Below are 19,612 nucleotides of genomic sequence, written 5' to 3' on the forward strand. Positions count from 1 at the left end.
TGTGAGCGGTCACGTGGGTGTTGAGCATCAAACCCAGGTCCTCTTAAAGAGAAAGTGTTTTTTTTTTTTTTTTTTTTGGTTTTTTGAGACAGGGTTTCTCTGTGGTTTTGGAGCCTGTCCTGGAACTAGCTCTGTAGACCAGGCTGAAGAGAAAGTGTTTTTAACCACTGACTGCAGTCAGTGCTACAGTCTGGGTGTCCTACAGCGAAGAGCTAACTTGAAAAAAAAAAAATTAATTTTGACAAAAAAAAAAAAGCATGATTAAGGATCTCAAGAGACACTTTGAGGCCAGCCTTGTCTACAGAACGAGTTCTAGGACAGCCAGGGCTACACAGGCAGGTACAGGCAGGGCTTGGCAGCTAAGCATGAGGACCTGAATTTGATCCCGAGAACCCACCTAAAAAGACATGCTTGTAATACCTACGTTGGAGAGGAGAGGCAGAGGCAGTAGAAACAGACCCTCAAGGCCATGCTCGGCTACTTAAGTCGGAGACCGGGGAGCCGGGGGTGGGGTGGGGGATACAATCTAGTCTGAGTAAAGCTGATGAGGAAAAAAAAAAAAAAACGTTCAGCCACTATCTGCCCACACCCGTGCCCTTCCTCAGCCAGCGCGCTGCGTGACAAGAACGCTGGGGTCGGCTTGAGACCCGAAACGGGGAGCTCTAAGCACGTGATGAGTTCGTGGGCGAAAGAACACTGCTTTACTTTTTTTTTTTTTTTTCTTTTTTTTGAGACAGGGTTTCTCTGTAGCTTTGGAGCCTGTCCTGGAACTAGCTCTTGTAGACCAGGCTGGCCTCGAACTCCCAGAGATCCGCCTGCCTCTGCCTCCCGAGTGCTGGGATTAAAGGCGTGCGCCACCACCGCCCGGCGAACACTGCTTTAAAATACAAAAACAAAACAAAAACGCTATTGGACTACTCAGACGTCGCGGGGATAGTCTCAGTCTCCCACCGGCACGCCGGTTGAGCTGCCGCGCATGCGCGCCCCTAGCCCTGAGCTCCTGTTGCGCACGCGCGCCGCTGAGTGCCTCGGGCCGCGCAGGAACGACTAGTTGAGCGTCGATCGGTGGGCGGTGAGGATTGTCCAGCGGCCTCAGCCCCAACGGTCGAGCCTGCCAGGCGGTTCGCAGGCGTGGCCCCAGATGGGGAGCCACTTTGCAGGACTCGCAGAAACGCTAGTACGTTTTGGAGTGCCCGGTTCGAGAGCTCTGCTGGGGCTCAGGGGTCCGGCTCGGGGGCGCTAGGGTCGGTGGATGTTCCGGCGCAGCAAGGGCGGTTCCAGGGCGGCCTCCTGATGGACAGAGCTGTAGAGAAAAACGGGGCTCGGGGCAGGTGCAACTAGGAGAGGAAAGCCCCGGGAGAGGACGGGAAGGTCCATCCAGGTCACTGGGTTATGACGGTACCCAGAGCTCCCTAAAGTAGGGGTTAGTTTGCGGCCACACTGGGAAATGACGGGAGGGCCACATCATTCATTAGCAGCCCCGCTCCTAGCTAGTGCCCAGCAGGTATTTATGGATGACTTATAGAAATGAGTGAGTGTCCGGTTCTGAGTTTCCTGAATTCATCCCACAAATGTCTTTATGTGGCCCCTGTGCTTGAGTCCTCCAAAAGGTATGTTCTAGAAGAGCCCTGATTTGATTAACCTATGCTGTAATTCTCTCTAGGTGTATTGCGGAGTTAGGCCGACTCAGGATCCTTTTCGTCTCTTTTGAACCTTTCCGGGCTGCTGTCCATTTACTTTTAATCAGAGTTCTTCTCTTTTCCAGGGTGTCCCCCCAAGCTTGCTTTTCTGCAAAATGTTGAGATTTTTGAAGCGGCCTCTAGTGGTGACTGCTGACATCAACTTGAATTTAGTGGCCCTGACTGGGCTGGGACTACTGACCCGACTATGGCAACTCTCCTACCCAAGGGCTGTAGTGTAAGTGGAATGGGGGGGAGAGTATGTGATTCAAAAGGCATTGTAACTAGTGATTTGATGGGGAGGAGAGTATATGATTCAAAAGGCATTGTAACTAGTGATTTGATGGGGAGGAGAGTATATGATTCAAAAGGCATTGTAACTAGTGATTTGAAGCACCTTGCTATACGCTGCAAAGGGAAGAGAGATCCTGAACTTCTGGGCTTCTCGGTGATTTTTTTTTTTTTTTTTGATTTTTCGAGACAGGGTTTCTCTGTGGCTTTGGAGCCTGTCCTGGAACTAGCTCTGTAGACCAGGCTGGTCTCGAACTCACAGAGATTCACCTGCCTCTGCCTCCCAAGTGCTGGGATTAAAGGCGTGCGCCACCACCGCCCGGCTCGGTGATGTGTTTTAGCATGTAGGCAAGTAGCTGTCACAAGCATTGTGGGTGTTGATGGAACCCCCAGAACAGCCCCTATAGTGTATCCCTTTAGGTCTTGCCCTGGACGGATGTAGTAAGGAAAGCTTAAGAACAGTGGAAGAAATTCTAGTTTACACCCTTGATTTTCATTCTGAAGTTGAAAGGTAGAGGTTTGATAGATTTGGAAGGGAGCTGGTTTTGTTCATAAAGGGGAAGTAGCTATTATTGAAAGGGTGTTTATTAACTAATACAGACATTCTCTTTTACTTTGTTAGAGATATCAAGTAGAATATGATTCCGCTCCAAATAAATTCATTACCCAGCCTCAGCAACTCTAGTATAGTAGATTAGTTTGAAGAAAATCCTAGACATTATATTCTAATAATATTCCATTTAATTAAATATATATAATTGAATTAATTCAATATATACTTTTGAAAGATGAGAATTTTCTTTTCAAGATAGGGTTTCTCTATATAGCCCTGAGTGTCCTGGAACTCACTCTATAGACCAGGCTGGCCTCAAACTCACAGAGATCTGCCTGCCTTTGGCTCCCCAGTGCTGAGATTAAAGGCCTGTGCCACCACCACACAGCTAAAAATAAATTTTTTTTGGTTTTTTTTTTTTTTTTTTTTTTTTTTTTTTTTTTTTTGGTTTTTCGAGACAGGGTTTCTCTGTGGTTTTGGAGCCTGTCCTGGAACTAGCTCTTGTAGACCAGGCTGGTCTCGAACTCACAGAGATCCGCCTGCCTCTGCCTCCCGAGTGCTGGGATTAAAGGCGTGCGCCACCACCGCCCGGCCTGTTTGTTTTTCAAGATGGTTTTCCTGTAGCTTTGGAGCCTGTCCTAGAACTAGCTTTTGTAGACCAAGCTGGCCTCGAACTCAGAGATCCTCCTGCCTCTGCCTGCCGAGTGCTGGGATTAAAAGCATGAGCCACCGCTGCCTAACAAAAAATAAATATTTGCTGGGCGGTGGTGGCGCATGCCTTTAATCCCAGCACTCAGGAGCCAGAGGCAGGCGGATCTCTGGGAGTTCGAGGCCAGCCTGGTCTAGAGCTAGTTCCGGGACAGGCACCAAAGCTACAGAGAAACCCTGTCTCGAAAAAACAAAAAAAAAAAATAAATATTTTTTAAAAGTTTTAAATAATGGCTAAGATTTCTAGTTGGCTATTGAAGTGTTTGTTTGTTTGTTTTTAGCTTTGATGAAGTATATTATGGGCAGTACATTTCCTTCTACATGAAGCGCATCTTCTTTCTGGATGACAGTGGACCACCTTTCGGCCACATGCTATTGGCCTTAGGAGGTAGGTAAGAGAAACAGCCATTGTCTTTCAAGCCCGAAATATATTAAGTTTATCAAGTAAAATTTCTCAAGAGCAGAAATTCTGTGTGTTGTTTTCTTCCCTTATTTGGTCCATATTCCAAATTTTCTGTTTTAGGTTATTTAGGAGGATTCGACGGTAACTTTTTGTGGAACCGAATTGGAGCAGGTAATGATTTTAACTTTCCTTATTAATCTACACATAAAATAATGGAGACATGACACCTTTTATAAGAACCGACAATTGCTATTTATTAATCTGAACCAGGGTATGATTGATTATTTGGATTGAGTTCCAGGATAGCTAGGGCTAGTACAGTGAAAAACCTTTCTCAAAAAAAAAAAAAAAAAATCAGGAGCCGGGCGGTGGTGGCGCACACCTTTAATCCCAGCACTCGGGAGGCAGAGGTGGGCGGATCAGGACAGGCTCCAAAATCACAGAGAAACCCTGTCTCGAAAAACCAAAAAAAAAAAAAAAAAAAAGAAAAAGAAAACTTTGTTTAAAGGGGCTAGAGAGAGGGCTCAGCAGTTAAGAACCTGTTCTTCCAGAGATCCAGGGTTCAATTCCCAGCACCCACATGGGGGCTCACAACCTTATCTGTATCCAGTTCCAGGGGACTTGACGACTTCTTTTGACCAGGCATATACAGTCATATATGCAGGTCCGTATAGGTAGCTGGGCAGTGGTGGCGCACGCCTTTCATCCCAGCACTCGGGAGGCAGAAGCAGGTGAACCTCTTAAGTTTGAAACCAGCCCGGTCTACAAAGTGAGTTCCAGGACAGCCAGGAGTGCTATACAGAGAAACTTTGGGGAAAAAAGAAAACAAACAGAAGCACCCATATACATAAAATATGTAAAAAAAATTTAAAAGAGAAAAGTCTGGTTAAAGTTTGAATGTTCTGTGATGGTAATCGCTGATCCCTGGCTCCGTGCATGTGTCCTGTGGGTTGGGTAGCCACTGCCTTTTCTACGTGTGAACTTTTATGTGGCCACAACACTTTTAGAGCTACTTGGGGTAAATATACTAAGTCTCCATTAATTCCAGGATCCTTACTCATCATTCCTATGCATGGTGAGAGCTGGTCTCTTGACTGTGTAAAGCTGGTTTCAGAATAGTGGACACACGGTAGTTAATGCGTGCGTCCTGCCTGCGCAGAGGGGCTGAGGCAGGACAACACCAGAACTCGGGAGCTTGAGAAACTTGATTTTTTTCTGAGATGGGATTTTATGATGTAATCTTGGCTGGTTTGGAACTATGTAGACCAGGCTGGCCTCAAACTCACGTCAATCCTCCTGCCTCTGCCTCTCAAGTGCTGGGATTTAAGGTTGCATCAGTGTGCCCAATGGTGAGACCCTGTCTCTAAAAACCACCCACCACAAAAATCCCAGCACTCATTTTAAAGACTTTACCCCATGTTTCCACCCTTGGTTGTTTCATTTCAGAGTCTGTGAGCTGCCGTGTGTTAGTATGCATGCTCTCAGTTCTGCTGTGTGATTCCCTTTCCAGAATACAGCAGTAACGTGCCGGTATGGTCCTTGCGCCTGCTGCCAGCCCTTGCTGGGGCCCTGTCAGTACCCATGGCCTACCAGATAGTGTTGGAGCTCCACTTTTCCCACTGTACCGCCATGGGAGCCGCCCTGTTGATGCTCATTGGTAAGCCTTTGGTTCCTGCCTGCCTGCCTGCCTTGGGCAGAGTACAGGAAAAAAAAGCAAACATTTTGTGGCATTTCACCACAAGGCTAGAAGGCCTGGTGTTAGAGAGTGCCCTGCCCTCGTGCATACATCTGCTTCATCCAGTTCCAGATTTGCCTCCACAAGACCCACACTTCTGGGCTGCCCTCTGATGTAGATTGATGAACTATGAGCTCAGATTCTTTTTTTTTTTTGGGGGGGGGGGTTGAGACAGGGTTTCTCTGTGGTTTTGGAGCCTGTCCTGGAACTAGCTCTTGTAGACCAGGCTGGTCTCAAACTCACAGAGATCCGCCTGCCTCTGCCTCCCGAGTGCTGGGATTAAAGGCGTGCGCCACCACCGCCCGGCTGAGCTCAGATTCTTATCAGAAGTGGAGATGTGGCCATGATGGATTGGATTAGAGGTGGGACACCAGACAGTGCTCAAGGGCCTATATACACCATTGTATAACACGTGCACACAAGTATACATGCACACACACACAAACACATAAACACACAATATTTTGTTTTGTTTTTTGAGACAGGGTTTCTCTGTAGCTTTGGAACCTATCCTGGAACTAGCTCTTGTAGACCAGGCTGGCCTCGAACTCACAGAGATCCTCCTGCCTCTGCCTCCTAAGTGCTGGGATTAAAGGCATGCACCACCTGGCACACACACAATTTTTTCTTTTTTGGTTTTTCGAGACAGGGTTTTTTTTTTTTTTCCGAGACTGGGTTTCTCTGTGGCTTTGGAGCCTGTCCTGGAACTAGCTCTGTAGACCAGGCTGGTCTCTAACTCACAGAGATCTGCCTGCCTCTGCCTCCCGAGTGCTGGGATTAAAGGTGTGCGCCACCACCGCCCGGCTACACACACAATTTTTTTTTTTTTTTTTTTTTTTTGGTTTTTTGAGACAGGGTTTCTCTGTAGCTTTAGAGCCTGTCCTGGAACTCCCTTTGTAGACCAGGCTGGCCTCGAACTCACAGAGATCCGCCTGCCTCTGCCTCCCGAGTGCTGGGATTAAAGGCGTGCGCCACCACCGCCCGGCTACACACACAATTTTTAAAAACATTTTAATACCTAAAGAAAATAACCCTGAGCTTGGTGATGTAACACAGTGATCAATCACTTGCCTGTCACTTATGAGCCCTGGGTTCATCCCCAATGCAAAAGCAAAACTATGCCATACTGGTTCTTGCTGAGTCTGGAACCCTGGCACCTGGAAGGCTGATGTGGAAGACTCTTGAGTTTGAGGTCAGCCTGGGCTATATACCAAGAGTTCTTCTCAAAATTTTTTCAAAACTCCCTTCTGCATCAAGGCTGTAAAGGCTTTTTTTCTTGGGGACTGGAAAGGTGGCTTAGATGTTAAGGGCATTTACTAATTTTACAGAGGTCCTGAGTTTAGTTCCTATCATCCAAATAGTGGCTTACAGCCATCTATAACTCCAGTTCCAGGGGATCCAATGCCCTCTTTTGATTTTCATTGATACTAGGAACATACATATGGAACACATATGTACATATAGGCAGACCACTCATGCATATAAACATATAAAAAAGAAGATTTTTTCCCCCTTGTTTTTCCCTTAAAAGACAGTACATTAACTAGGTGCCATTTATATGTTATTATATAGGCGTTTGGGTGATTCGTAAATGATTTAAAATATGCAGCAGGAGAGGTGAAAGGTTATATGCAGATATATGTCTTTGTGCAAACTGGGCTTGAGCATGCATGGACTGGCGTCCTCAGAGGGGTCCTCAGTCCAGTCTCCATGGAGACAGCTGTCTGCCTCTCCTGTGCATGGACTGGCGTCCTCAGAGGGGTCCTCAGTCCAGTCTCCATGGAGACAGCTGTCTGCCTCTCCTGTGCATGTGCCGCTCAACACTGACAGCTGTTCATCTCTGTAACAGAAAACGCGCTGCTCACTCAGTCCAGGCTCATGCTGTTGGAGTCCTTACTGATATTCTTTAACCTCTTGGCTGTGCTGTCCTATCTGAAGTTTTTCAACTCCCAGGCACGCAGGTAGGCAAGTGAGGCAGGCCTCTGGCGAGGGTCTGGCTGTGGCGCCTAGCTGAGCAGCCCCTCCACCTCAGCCTCCAGAGTGCGCCAGCTCTGGGCCACTGCTAGTGTCTTGAATCTTGAGGAGCTGCTTGCAGAATGCCTTTTGATTACCTAATTCTGTGGGTCGGCCCTGAGCCCATGACTTATAATGACACCCTTTTTAACTTTGACCCACAGTAAAGTTTGTCTTGACAAAAAGAAAAATCCTTTTGAGCCCCAGACTGGGAGGTGGGTTCTTTTTATGTGGCTGGTGCCAGGGCTGGGCAACCTCGACCTCTCAGAGAAACATGCCTGCCCTGAGTGTCAGATGAGTCTTGTGAATGCTTCCTTGTCCTTCTGTTCTTATTGCAGCCCTTTCTCACTGCGCTGGTGGCTGTGGCTGACGCTGACCGGGGTCTCTTGTTCCTGCTCGGTTGGGTGAGTTAGAGCCCCTGACTTGGACAGTATTCTTCCTGTCTATGGGGTTTTCTGTCTTATAACCTTCTCTCATTTCTGTCTTTTTCAGTATCAAATACATGGGAATTTTTACCTACTTGCTTGTGCTCAGCATCGCAGCTGTGCATGCCTGGAACCTGATTGGAGACCAGACCTTGTCAAATGTAGGTGGTCCTGTCAGTGTCACGTGAGTCTGCTGTGTGTGGGGTTGGGGTATAAAACTGTCCTAGGGAGCTGCTGGCTCAAAGGGTGGATCCTTGGGGCTTCAGGAGCAGGAGGCAGTGATCCTGCTCACCTATGTGCCTCCTCTAGTGTCTGCCTGGGAAGTGAAGCTTCTCAGCGACTTTCCCTAAGCCTGCATGTGGTGTCTGAAAATGGTCCTGCTGCTCCGCAGACAGGAGACCTTTCCTCTCCTCCCCTGGCAGATCTGCGTGCTCGGTCACTTGCTCGCCAGGGTAGTGGCCCTGCTGGTCATCCCGGTTTTCCTGTACTTACTGTTCTTCTATGTCCACCTAATGCTGCTCTATCGCTCTGGGCCCCATGACCAAATCATGTCCAGCGCCTTCCAAGCCAGCCTGGAGGTAAGAAAAATGATGTCCAGGTCGCTTCAGAACAAAGACAGTCAGAGGCTCAGTGTGTCTGTCTAAGCATGGTCAGATCCAGCCTGGGCGGTTCTTGTAGCCCCCAGGAGGATCAGATCCAGCCTGGGTGGTTCTTGTAGCCCCCAGGAGGAAGCAGTAGGTGGGTCACCATGGGTCCAGGCCAGCCAGGGCTCTATACAAGACCCTAAAAGCAAAATAAATGAGTAGATAGATAGATAAATAGGTAGGTAGGTAATTAGATAGATAGATAGATAGATAGATAGATAGATAGATAGATAGATAGATAGATAAAAATAAAGTGTTGAGTGAGCAGTAGAGTCAAGTGATCAGTGCCGAGTGATCCAGAAGAGTTCTGAAGTACAGACTGTGGGAACAAGTGAGGTCGCCTCTCTTAATCTGGCTTGCAGTTAACCGCCTCCTGAGATAGACTCGGGCCTGGAGTGTGACATTCTGACTGCAGATGTATCAGGGTGTACATCTCTAGCATGGAAGTCTGAAATCAGCATGTTCCCATCTCCAGAGCCTCTTGAGTGATAGCAGGACACTCAGACAGCTTTGGATTGCGGATCATTTTGCATTTTAGACTTTCAGATTGTGGGTGGCCTCAAACCCCGCCACCCCCCCAAACTGGAACACCTCTGGTTCCAACATTTCAAATAAAGGGTTCTAGGTTATAAAATGCACCAAGCGTGGTGAGGAGTATAGCCTTGAGCAGGCCGGCTCAGGCATCCTGGCTCTGCTGAGAATGTGCATGTCACCACAGCTTGGTCTCCTCTCCTCAGCTCTTGGACACAGCTGCTTGGCTCACACACAACACCTGTAAAAGGAATGTGCAAGCCGGGCGGTGGTGGCGCACGCCTATAATCCCAGCACTCCGGAGGCAGAGGCAAACGGATTTCTGTTGAGTTTGAGGCCAGCCTGGTCTATAGAGCAAGTTCCCAGGACAGGCTCCAAAGCTACAGAAAAACCCTATCTCAAAAAAATGAAGGAAAAAATAAAAAGGAATGTGTGGACAGGTCACCTGAATGCCCACCAGGGAACACACACACCTCACAGTTTGTAATTCAGTAGGACCCAAGCCTACAGAGTTAGTTACAGCTGATTCTATGACCGTATTTACCACTACCCCACCTGTCATCAAGGCCAGTTGAGAATTGCTGGTCTCGGTCCAATGAGATGGCTCCACAGTAAAGGGGCCACCATGAGCCTGACACCTCTCTCCATCCGGGACCCATAGGGTAGGAGGATAGTTCGTCTCTTGAGCTCACCTGAGATCTTTTCTATTTGTCTTAGGGAGGGCTAGCCCGCATCACCCAGGGCCAGCCCCTGGAGGTGGCCTTTGGTTCCCAGGTCACTCTGAAGAGTGTCTTCGGCAAACCCTTGCCCTGCTGGCTTCATTCCCACAAGGACACCTACCCCATGATGTAAGGAAAGTGATCATTTTAATTTGCAGTTACAAATTGATTTACTAATCACAAAATGTTTTGTTTTCTCCCAGTTTGCTTATATTAAGAGTTATCAGTTTCTAAGTCTACAGGGGCAGAAGCAGCAGGGCCCAGGGCCCAGGATCACGATATCTGTGGTGCCCAGTGTGGCACAATAGAACAATAGAAGGGCTATGACATATCTTTTTTTTTTTTTGGTTTTTTCGAGACAGGGTTTCTCTGTGGTTTTGGAGCCTGTCCTGGAACTAGCTCTTGTAGACCAGGCTGGTCTCGAACTCACAGAGATCCGCCTGCCTCTGCCTCCCGAGTGCTGGGATTAAAGGCGTGCACCACCACCGCCCGGCTGGGCTATGACATATCTTGTGTCCTGCAGGGACCTCTGAGCAGCTCTGCCTGACAGTAGTGTTGTGTTTTCTATGTCCTCTGGTCTCTGAGAGAGGCTGTATGATTGAGTGATGCATCAGGCTGGGTGGTCTCTGCAGAAAGCAAGGCAGAACAGAGCAGCCCGTGCATCTCGGCTGCCTGCTTCAGGTGCATTCTTTGTTGGCATCTCACACAGATATGAGAATGGCCGTGGCAGCTCCCACCAGCAACAGGTGACCTGTTACCCCTTCAAAGACATCAATAACTGGTGGATTGTAAAGGACCCTGGGAGGTGAGTGTGGTTCCAGCAGCTCACAGCACAACTGGACAGATTGTTCTGCTGCATCCTGGGCCTCCCCTTCCTGGGTGCTCCCTGAGAGACCAGCCTTAGAGCTAGAGTATGTGCCTGTTAATTTGTGAGCTGTTAGTGCAAGGCCAGGGCCTGCTCTGGGTCCTCAATGACCTCCTCAGCATCTCTTAGTTGTAACGGGGCCCAGTCGCTCCAGTGCCTTCCACATCTGCTCCCCTGAGGAAGGCCTTGTGTAGGAGCCCTTCTGCACTGAGCCTCTGTCTAGCCAAGGCAGTCTACCTGTTCATGAGCTTCCACCCTCACTGACCATTCCAGCATCGCAGCCTCTAAGAAGCCCTAGACCAGGTCCTCTGTCCCTACAAATGAGTGTCATAGCTTCCAGTGGCACACGCTTACCATCACCAGGTCCTTTGCCATCTCTGCACTCACCGTTCTTGCATGTTCAGGAATGTGAGGGCTGGATCCCTGGGGAGGCCTCCTAGGCCAGTCCATTTGAAGGTGTACCCTCCTCTCCCATCACCGTATCCACCCGTACATGGTTGCTGGCTTGGTTTGCATGTCTATGTGTAAACCAACTGCAGTGAGTGAGGCTTCCCTGATCACTGCTGGGGACTTGATATGGTCTGAGGGGTTGGGTGGCCTTTTTTAGTTTTTTTGAGAAAGGGTTTCTCTGTGTTGCTTTGGAGCCTGTCCTGGAACTAGCTCTTATAGACCAGGCTGGCCTTGAACTCACAGAGATTAAAGGCCTGTACTACCACCTGGCTATGGGTGGCTTTTTTGTTTGTTTGGGTTTGGTGTGTTTTCTTTTTCTATCTTTTTAAGACATCTCTCCTTATAGCCTTGCTTCAGATTCCCAATCCCCTTTCCTCAGCCTTCAAATGCTGAGATTATAAGCTTCTTAATGTATTTATTTATTTGTTTGTTTGTTTGTTTATTTGGGGGTATCAAAAAGAATATGTCAACATAAGGATTGGGGGGGTGCAAATGTGGCAATGACAAATGGAGTCACATTTGTCAATTTGGAAAGTGACCTTAGGTTAAGAAGCGTTAGAGGAAACATAAGTGCCTTGATTCTATACAAAGTCACCTCACACAAGGTATGCATACATTGGGGTGCACATTGCCCAGTGTCTGCTGGGAGACTGGAGCCTTGGCATTCCCAGGGAGTCTATGGTAAGAGGGCACTGGGCTGGGTGGCATCCTGACAGTGCTGTCTTCCTAGACACCAGCTGGTGGTAAACAACCCCCCCAGGCCTGTTCGCCATGGAGACATTGTACAGCTCGTTCATGGCATGACCACCCGCCTCCTTAACACGTGAGTGCTCGCCATGCTTGCTCTGTCAGGATGTCTCCTCTCTCCCTCTCACCACCCCACTCAGCCTGCTTCCTGCATCCTGGCTTCCTACCTCTGCCTTACTCCACTGAGGCCGCACTGGGCCCTTGAGAAGACAGAGTGGAGTTCCTCACTCTCTGCCCACAGCCCTCCCTCTCTAGTGACTCCCTCAGCTCTCCTGAGGCTCCTGGTGACCCTGACTTGTGTCACCCTGGGCATTTGGCCTCCCTGCTAGTCCTGCAGTAAAGCAAACACAGCATCTCTGGGCTGCCACACTCACTTTTCTTCTGGACTGTTGCTGAGGTCACCATACCAGAAGTTCTGCCTGGGTACTGTCCCATCGTCCACAGCCTGTGTGCTGCTGTCTGACTCCACGGGGCACCCGGCGCATCCTGTGAAGTGACTCCTGCCTGAGTGGCCAGTGACAGGCTACTTCTGGCCACTAAGGCTGAATCACACCAAGAGCCTGCTCTCCTAGCATGAAACTACTCTGTACTTGCTGGCCCAAGGCTGACAGTACTGCGTTTCTAAGTTCTGCCAGGCCAGTGACTTAGTTCTTAGACTTAGGACTTCCAATCCCTGTGGCAGCCATCTTTTCTCTGAGATTTGCTTCACCTGTCCAAAAAGTGAATGACACCCATCGATGGTTTTACATCAGCTCTGGCCAACAGTACAGTCCCATCTGCACAGGCTGCCAGTTGAGACGCTGTTCTTAGATGAGTCCAGGCTGTGTCCACTTCAGATGCCCTTTCCCTGGAGGAGTGGCCTCTGTGGGATCCACCTTTCCAGCAGCTTCCCCAACCTCGGCAGGCAGAGCCAGCTTTGCACTGAAAGCACCTCTTCACGCTGTGACACTTGGGGCAGCTCTGCTCTCTGCTCTTCCAGGCACGATGTTGCAGCCCCTCTGAGTCCCCATTCTCAAGAAGTCTCCTGTTACATCGACTATAACATCTCCATGCCTGCCCAGAACCTCTGGAAGCTGGTGAGTTCCATGTGGAGTGCTGGCTGGCTAGTGAGTACAACTATTTCTACCTCGGAGTACCCCAAATGCCCCTTTGGATAATGCGTTCAGATGCCAATGGGGTAGGAGCTGCTATTCACAAATCAAGCCTGAGATGTTGCCATGGGGAGCAGTCCTTTCATCGGGTCTAGAGTCTTCAGTATCTCAGGGATGGAGAGGAAAGTTCCAGGGGCTGTGACTGGTCTGTGAGGCCTTCGGGGTCAGGGGCTGCAGCTGGAGCTGCTTCCTGGCCTGCTCATTTGCTCACCTGCTGCCCTAGTTTCATTCTCTTGTGCCAAGCACCATGACCAGGACCAGCTTAGGAGGGCAGTCAGGGCAGAAGCACAGCAGGAACCAGAGGACTGTTGTTCCTGGCTCACTCATATCAATGCTTAGCCAGCTCGTGTACCGCCCGGGACCACCTGCCCAGGGAACCATACACCACAGTGCACTGGGCCTTCTCCTGTTAACCATCAAGGCTACAGACCAACACGACAGTCCCATATGGGCAGCTCCTCAGTTGAGCCTCCCTTCTCAGATGACTCTGTGTCACATTGACAATTAAAGCTGATTAGGACACCCTGTCACCACAGACCAGAGCCCCAACCACCTTGTGACCCAAGGGAAGCTTCTCAGCCAATTCTCAGGAGTTAATAGGAGCCCTAGAAGTTGCCTGGTGAAGGACTTGGCCATCAGAGGGTGATTTTACTGAGACAGTGGCCTGCATTCACCTTCCCTTCTGGTGGTGGTCACTTGCTCCCCTTACAGTCAGGTCTCCTAGGAAAGTTGCTGTACAAAAAGTGTTCTGGACCCGCAGACTTGAGTACTAACCATTGCAGTCCTGGGCCATTGCCTAGGAGAGGTCCTGCTGCCCTAGCTTCCGATTGACTGCAGCAGCCCTGGTCACTCAGCTTCCCTCCCTAGGGAGTTCCATGCCAATTTGATAAGGCACCCCTTGCCAGCTCCCTCGGCAAAGCTGTCTGAGGACTTTTCTTAGATGTATCTGGCACATCTCTGCTGTTTTCCCCTTGTCTGTGCCGTGCGTACTCATGGCCCTTCTGTTCTCCAGCCTTTCCTGAGCTGCTCTGCCTGGGGACAGTCCTGCGCCCCTTCTATGGGAAGCCGTCTCAGTAGGAATGGCGCTGAATCTCCCTGACCTCCCTGCTACTGTGCTATTAATGACTCCGCCACTGATCCCCTCCCCTGCCCACTTCCTGACAGCCCTTTGAGTACCACTTGCTACAGGTCAAACAGATCCCAGATAAGGGGAGCAAGTTCAGGAATGGCTACCCACTCGGTGCTCCAGGATGCCTTGCCCCGCTCAGCCTCTTGAGATGTTTGGTTCTCATGATGAGTCACAGTTGAGGCTCTAGCATATCAGACTGTAACAGGCAAAGTGCTGCCAGGTCCAGGATCCTCCTGGGCCAGTCTTGCGGGCAGTGTGGTCCTGACCTCTAGAACCACCGTATACTGGCCAGATAAAGTCTAAGAAACTCCCTGTTTGGGTTAGAGTTCTGAGTCATCTTGTGACTGACTAGATGGCTTTTGAGTGTCTGTGGGAAGTGCCATTTCTACAGCCTCAGACAGGGACTGGCCCACATGCTGTATTGTGAGGGCTTGTGGGGGCCATGGAGTACCCATGGCACCAAGGCCAAGGACTACCTAGTGTGCTTCCTTTGTATGAGACCCACACTGGTTTCATAGCTGTGTGATTGGTCTTAACTAAGACAAAACGCCGAGAAGCGGTAGGTGTCTGGTCTTTAGCTGATCATTTAAGGCAATCTGAAAAGGATGCTATGACTAGACATATTTGGTTTTATCCTTGGTGTGTGGTGCTGGGGATGGGCCTCACAAATGCTAAGCCAGTGCTCCACTGCCAGCCCCCAGGCTGATAAGATCTCTCTCTGCAGGACATTGTGAACAGAGAGTCCAGCCGGGATACCTGGAAGACTATCCTGTCGGAAGTGCGCTTCGTGCATGTGAACACGTCCGCTGTCTTGAAGGTGAAGGGCAGCTCCTGGTCGGCCTGTGCTCACACAGACAGGCCATGTAATGAGAGTCATCCTGTGCTTACAGTTCACGCAGTGGCCAAGAATCCTGGGAAGACCTGGGGCGGGATCTGCTGACACAGCCCTGCGGTTAGCCAGCCCCATCACGCTCATTCCCTTTCTTGGTTTTGCTAGCTCAGCGGGGCTCACCTCCCTGACTGGGGGTTTCGGCAATTGGAGGTGGTTGGGGAGAAGTCACGGGGCCACCACGAGAGCATGGTGTGGAATGTGGAGGAGCACCGGTATGGCCAAAGTGAGTTGGTGAAGTCCTGGGTCATGACATCTGGTTGTCTGTGGAGCTTGTGGCACTCAAGGAAATACCAAAACAACACTTTTGGTTTGGAGGGACCGGAGTACAACCCTTGTACTGACCCATCATTACATGAGGACAATTGGGAGAATGGAACCCATGCTTCCGGGGGTCACTGGTCCCGACTTGGGGAGAATGGAACTCATGCTTCCTGGGGGTCACTGGTCCCGACTTGGCAGGGGAGTTCAGGGTGTGGTGGAAACCAAGTGGAACCATAACAGTCGGGTGAGGTGTCCTTGTGGGTTATTGGAAAGACCTGGGGCAGCCTCTGTCCTCAGCGCTTCAGCCTGTGTCTCTTCCGTGGCGTTCACTCTCAGGCCAAGAACAGGAGGAGAGGGAACTGGAGCTGCACTCGCCCACCCAGGTTGATATCAGCAGGAACCTCAGCTTCATGGCCAGATTCTCCGAACTGCAGGTGACAAGTAGCTGAAGGGGCGCCATCCTTGGTCAGCGGCAGAAGCCAATTTCTGCCCATGAAGGCACTGCGCGCTGCCAAGTTCTGAAGTTCAAAGTCCTCCAACCTGGAACTTGAGACTCTGTAGCAGAATGAGTGTCTCTCCCTTCTGCAGGCTCCGTGAACCTGCACCCAGTAGTCAGGAGCAAGGGGTTTCTGCATCAGTGCGACATTGCAATAATGTCAGGGTGTCTTAAGGCCTCCCATCAGGTCAAAATGGGCTACATTCAACTAGTCTAAAGTCAGGCAGTCTCAGAGAGTCCATGGCATGACTCCTGTCTCTTAGCCTGCAGAGTAAGTGCTCATCCATGAAGTCAGCCCTGAGCCCATAGCCCAGCTTAGTGTTCACCCAGGGCCCTCCTGCAGCATTTGCCAAGTGAGCTTAGTCTGGGCAGCAGTTGACATGCAAGGGACAGTGGTGTCGTCACACACTGACATCGTGGCAGCTGGAGGCGTGGCCATCCTCTGCAACCTGTGCTCTGTTCTGTGGCAGTGGAAGATGCTGACACTGAAGAATGAGGATTCAGAACACAAGTACAGCTCCACCCCGCTGGAGTGGGTCACCCTGGACACCAACATCGCCTACTGGCTACATCCCAGGACCAGTGTAAGCAAGCATGTGTGAGTCCTGGCCGAGTTCTTGAAGGTGTCCTGGGGTTTCTCCAAGGTATTTTTTTTTTTTTTTGGTGTGGGAGGGTGATTACTGGGCAGTCTGAGGCCTGGACTGCTCATTGCCAAAGAGCAAGGCCTCGCTTTCGTGCAATCTGTTGAGAGATTGAGAGAATCCCCCGGTTAGCCTTTGTGGACGCCCACTGCCGCTTCACTCCTGTCAAGACCGTTTATAGCAGTGTTTCCCTGCACCGTCCAACTGCTAAGCTGGCTGGTACTGGCTATGTTATGTACGTTATGGGTGTAATGTATGTTATATATGTTACGTTATGGCCCTGGTTATGTCACCTCTGCCACGGCAGAATGGAAGGAGCATGGGGCTGCATGGAGGCAGAGCTGGGCACAGAGTCACCTAGGGAGTAAACGCTAAGACCTCCCCGACACACACACACACAGTGGAACTGAGGGCAGTCACCATAGATGGCATATGAAGTAAGTCCCAGGGCTGCCCCATAGCTGTGTGTGTGCAAACTGAAATCTCTTTCCAGGTATGACCTTCCTGTGAATAACTGTGTTGTTAAAAGAGTAGTCCCAAGCCAGGCATGTTTGAGACAAGGATCGTATATATGGGGCCAGGCTAGGCTACCTAGGAGAGTCTCACATGAATTGGGGCTGCGGGTAGATCTGTGTGCTCAGCATGCGCACACTTCCAGATCCATTACTCCTAATTTCAGTTTTGACAAACAAGATTGAGAACCCTAGTGCATGTCTAGAAGAGTGGCTGGAAAGTTCGTCCAGATGTGTACAGGCTAGAGTTCCAGATGCACCTGTGTGGTTTTGGACTGCTGAAGTCCATCTGGTTTCTCTCATGGCCATTGTCGTCCTCTTTGGATGAGGGACAGGTAGTAAGCGGCTCCCTGTCTTTCAGGCTCAGATCCACTTGCTTGGAAACATCGTGATCTGGGCTTCAGCCAGCCTTGCCACAGTGGCCTACATCCTACTCTTCCTCTGGTACCTGCTCCGCCGGCGAAGGAGTATCTGGGACCTCCCTAAGGGTTAGTGTCTCCTCATAGGATGGATGTACAGGTGACAGCCAGCTACTAGGACCCAAGGCCCTGGGGCTCCTGTTTTTGCAGGTAGGGGCCCTGAAAAAAACCTGTTGTAGTTAAGTTCCACACCACAGTTGAGACTTGTTTAGCAGAGAGTGCAGGGGACAGAGGCTTAGTTCTGGGTTGCCAGCAGGCACAGCTGTCAGCAAGAGGCTTGGGGGCTGTGGTTGTGAACAGCTGACAGAAATTGCATTTGGAAAGAAAACTTCAGCACTGGCTTACCATCGCCCTGTAACCTCCAGCCCAGAAAACATGGCCCCTCCTTTCTCCTGACTTTTACTCCGATTCTCGGCTGGTCACAAATGTGAGCCGAGAGCAGAATTCTCAGATGAGAGCAGCCTGTCTTTACACTGGTCTTGAGCTAAGGCTGGCAGGGGACCTTGTAAGACTGGGCCTGGCCTCACTCGAGGCCTGCGGCCTTGCAGAGGAGCTGTCAGGACCTAGGAAGGAAAGAGCAGCGTCATGGATCAGTCCACTTGGTCCTGGGGGTTGGGAGGGTGAGGAGCTGAGGACAGTATGTGACAGGAGTGAGCCCATGACTAACCCAGTGGCAGTGCCGCTGAGATACACTCTTCCACAGGTGCCTGGTCCCATTGGGTGCTAGCTGGAGCCCTGTGTACTGGTGGCTGGGCGTTCAACTACCTGCCCTTCTTCCTGATGGAGAGGATGCTCTTCCTCTACCACTACCTGCCGGCACTCACCTTCCAGATCCTGCTGCTTCCGATTGTCCTGCAGCACGTCAGTGACCACCTGTGCAGGTGCGGGCAGTGGGCCTGAGAGAGGCTTCACCACCTGCAGACCAGCATTCCAGGACAGCAGAGGCTCACTGCCCAGACTGGGGAGATGTGGCAGGCAGAAAGCCTATGGTTGACATGGTGTGGTGGCACATGCCTTTAATCTCAGCATTTGGGAGGCAAGGACAGGCAGATCTCTGTGAGTTTGAGGCCTGCCTGGTAAATTCCAAGACAGCCGAGGCTGTTTCACAGAGAAACACTGTTTTAAAAAAAATCAAAAAGAAGCCGGGCGGTGGTGGCGCACGCCTTTAATCCCAGCACTTGGGAGGCAGAGGCAGGTGGATATCTGTGAGTTCGAGGCCAGCCTGGTAAATTCCAAGACAGCCAAGGCTGTTACACAGAGAAACACTGTTTTAAAAAATATCAAAAAGAAAAAAGAAAGCGTAGGTTTGGAGCAGAGGGCCTTGATGTGGAGGGCGTGAGGCACACAGCTGGCATTGTGGGTAGAGTCATGGTAAATCCCAGAAGCAGTGATGAGGGTTATGTGCAATGTGTCCAGACAGATAAGGGCTGGTGGGGGCACAGAGAAGCAGGGGAGGCCTAAGAACACACAGGTGAAGTCCACAGGTGTCAGCAGATAGACAGCAGGTTCCTGGGAGATGGTTGGGCAGGGTTGCTGTGGGGAGGTAAGCCAGATGCTCTAACCTCGCTCACCCTGCTGCCCACAGGTCCCAGCTGCAGAGGAATGTCTTCAGTGCCCTGGTTGTGGCCTGGTATTCCTCTGCATGCCATGTGTCCAATATGCTACGTCCACTAACCTATGGAGACACGTCACTCTCACCAGGAGAACTCCGGGCCCTTCGCTGGAAAGACAGCTGGGACATTCTGATCCGGAAGTACTAAGAACGAGAGCACGAAGACAAGCATGCAGAACAGGATCTCAAAAATGTCTTCGTCTCCCACCAGCAGAGGCCTCAGCAGGCAGGACTGGCTGGGTCTAGGAAGGACTCCAGGGATTAACTGAAGAGCCCTGTTCGCTGGTTTCTCCTCAGAAGTGATTTTTTTCCTCTTCACACAGTGAAGAGTATGCCCTGCCACAGCATCACCTATGAGGCCCAACTCTGACCCAGCCAGTATTTGAGCTGCCAATGTAAGAACACCAATGCGGGCAGGAGCCCCGGGCTAGGGACAGGACTCCTGATGAGCCTGAGCTTCCCCAGCTGTGGGCTAAGCCCCCTGCCTTTTACAAGGCCTGCAGTCACCCCAAACAACTCACTGTCTGCAGGCACAGCCGACCTTTGTAAAGCCTACATGGAAATCTGACAGCGCATTAATACCAAGACTCCTCACTGATCTGTATTTTAAAAACCCCTTCTGGGGGATTCCACCAAGTGTCTTCACCTGTCTTCCACAGCCAAGATGTCATCCATACACTTCTTTGCCTTGAATTTGCCTTTCCTAATGTAAATAAAAAGGAACACATTGATAACC

General features: G+C 50.4%; 1 protein-coding gene across 4 annotated transcripts; it reads left to right on the forward strand.

The window, feature by feature from the left end:
* Nucleotides 1–1,044: 1,044 nt before the first annotated feature.
* Nucleotides 1,045–19,607, forward strand: Pomt1 (protein O-mannosyltransferase 1). 4 transcript variants are annotated; one of them, XM_057754744.1, is made up of 20 exons: nt 1,045–1,177; nt 1,766–1,917; nt 3,513–3,619; nt 3,755–3,805; nt 5,145–5,291; nt 7,219–7,330; nt 7,721–7,786; nt 7,875–7,968; nt 8,230–8,385; nt 9,700–9,830; nt 10,411–10,506; nt 11,747–11,839; nt 12,743–12,839; nt 14,768–14,860; nt 15,041–15,158; nt 15,533–15,630; nt 16,163–16,276; nt 17,207–17,333; nt 17,968–18,145; nt 18,850–19,607. In XM_057754744.1, exons 1-20 carry the CDS (start codon nt 1,142–1,144, stop codon nt 19,022–19,024), a joined length of 2,241 nt encoding a protein of 746 aa, XP_057610727.1. In that variant the 5' UTR covers nt 1,045–1,141; the 3' UTR covers nt 19,025–19,607. The 4 variants fall into 4 exon arrangements, with proteins under 4 accessions (XP_057610727.1, XP_057610729.1, XP_057610728.1 ...); XM_057754746.1 differs by lacking the exon at nt 1,045–1,177 and adding an exon at nt 1,204–1,244; XM_057754745.1 differs by lacking the exon at nt 1,045–1,177 and adding an exon at nt 1,537–1,610.
* The last annotated feature ends 5 nt before the right edge of the window (nt 19,608–19,612 follow it).

Source organism: Chionomys nivalis, chromosome 22 (assembly GCF_950005125.1).
Source record: "Chionomys nivalis chromosome 22, mChiNiv1.1, whole genome shotgun sequence".
Classification (NCBI taxonomy): Eukaryota; Metazoa; Chordata; class Mammalia; order Rodentia; family Cricetidae; genus Chionomys; species Chionomys nivalis.

Coding starts and splice junctions, on each gene's coding strand:
- Pomt1 (XM_057754744.1), top strand. CDS start 1,142: ATGGGGAGCCACTTTGCAGGACTCGCAGAAACGCTA. Junction 9,831..10,410: donor AAGGACACCTACCCCATGAT/GTAAGGAAAGTG, acceptor CATCTCACACAG/ATATGAGAATGGCCGTGGCA. Junction 10,507..11,746: donor ATTGTAAAGGACCCTGGGAG/GTGAGTGTGGTT, acceptor CTGTCTTCCTAG/ACACCAGCTGGTGGTAAACA.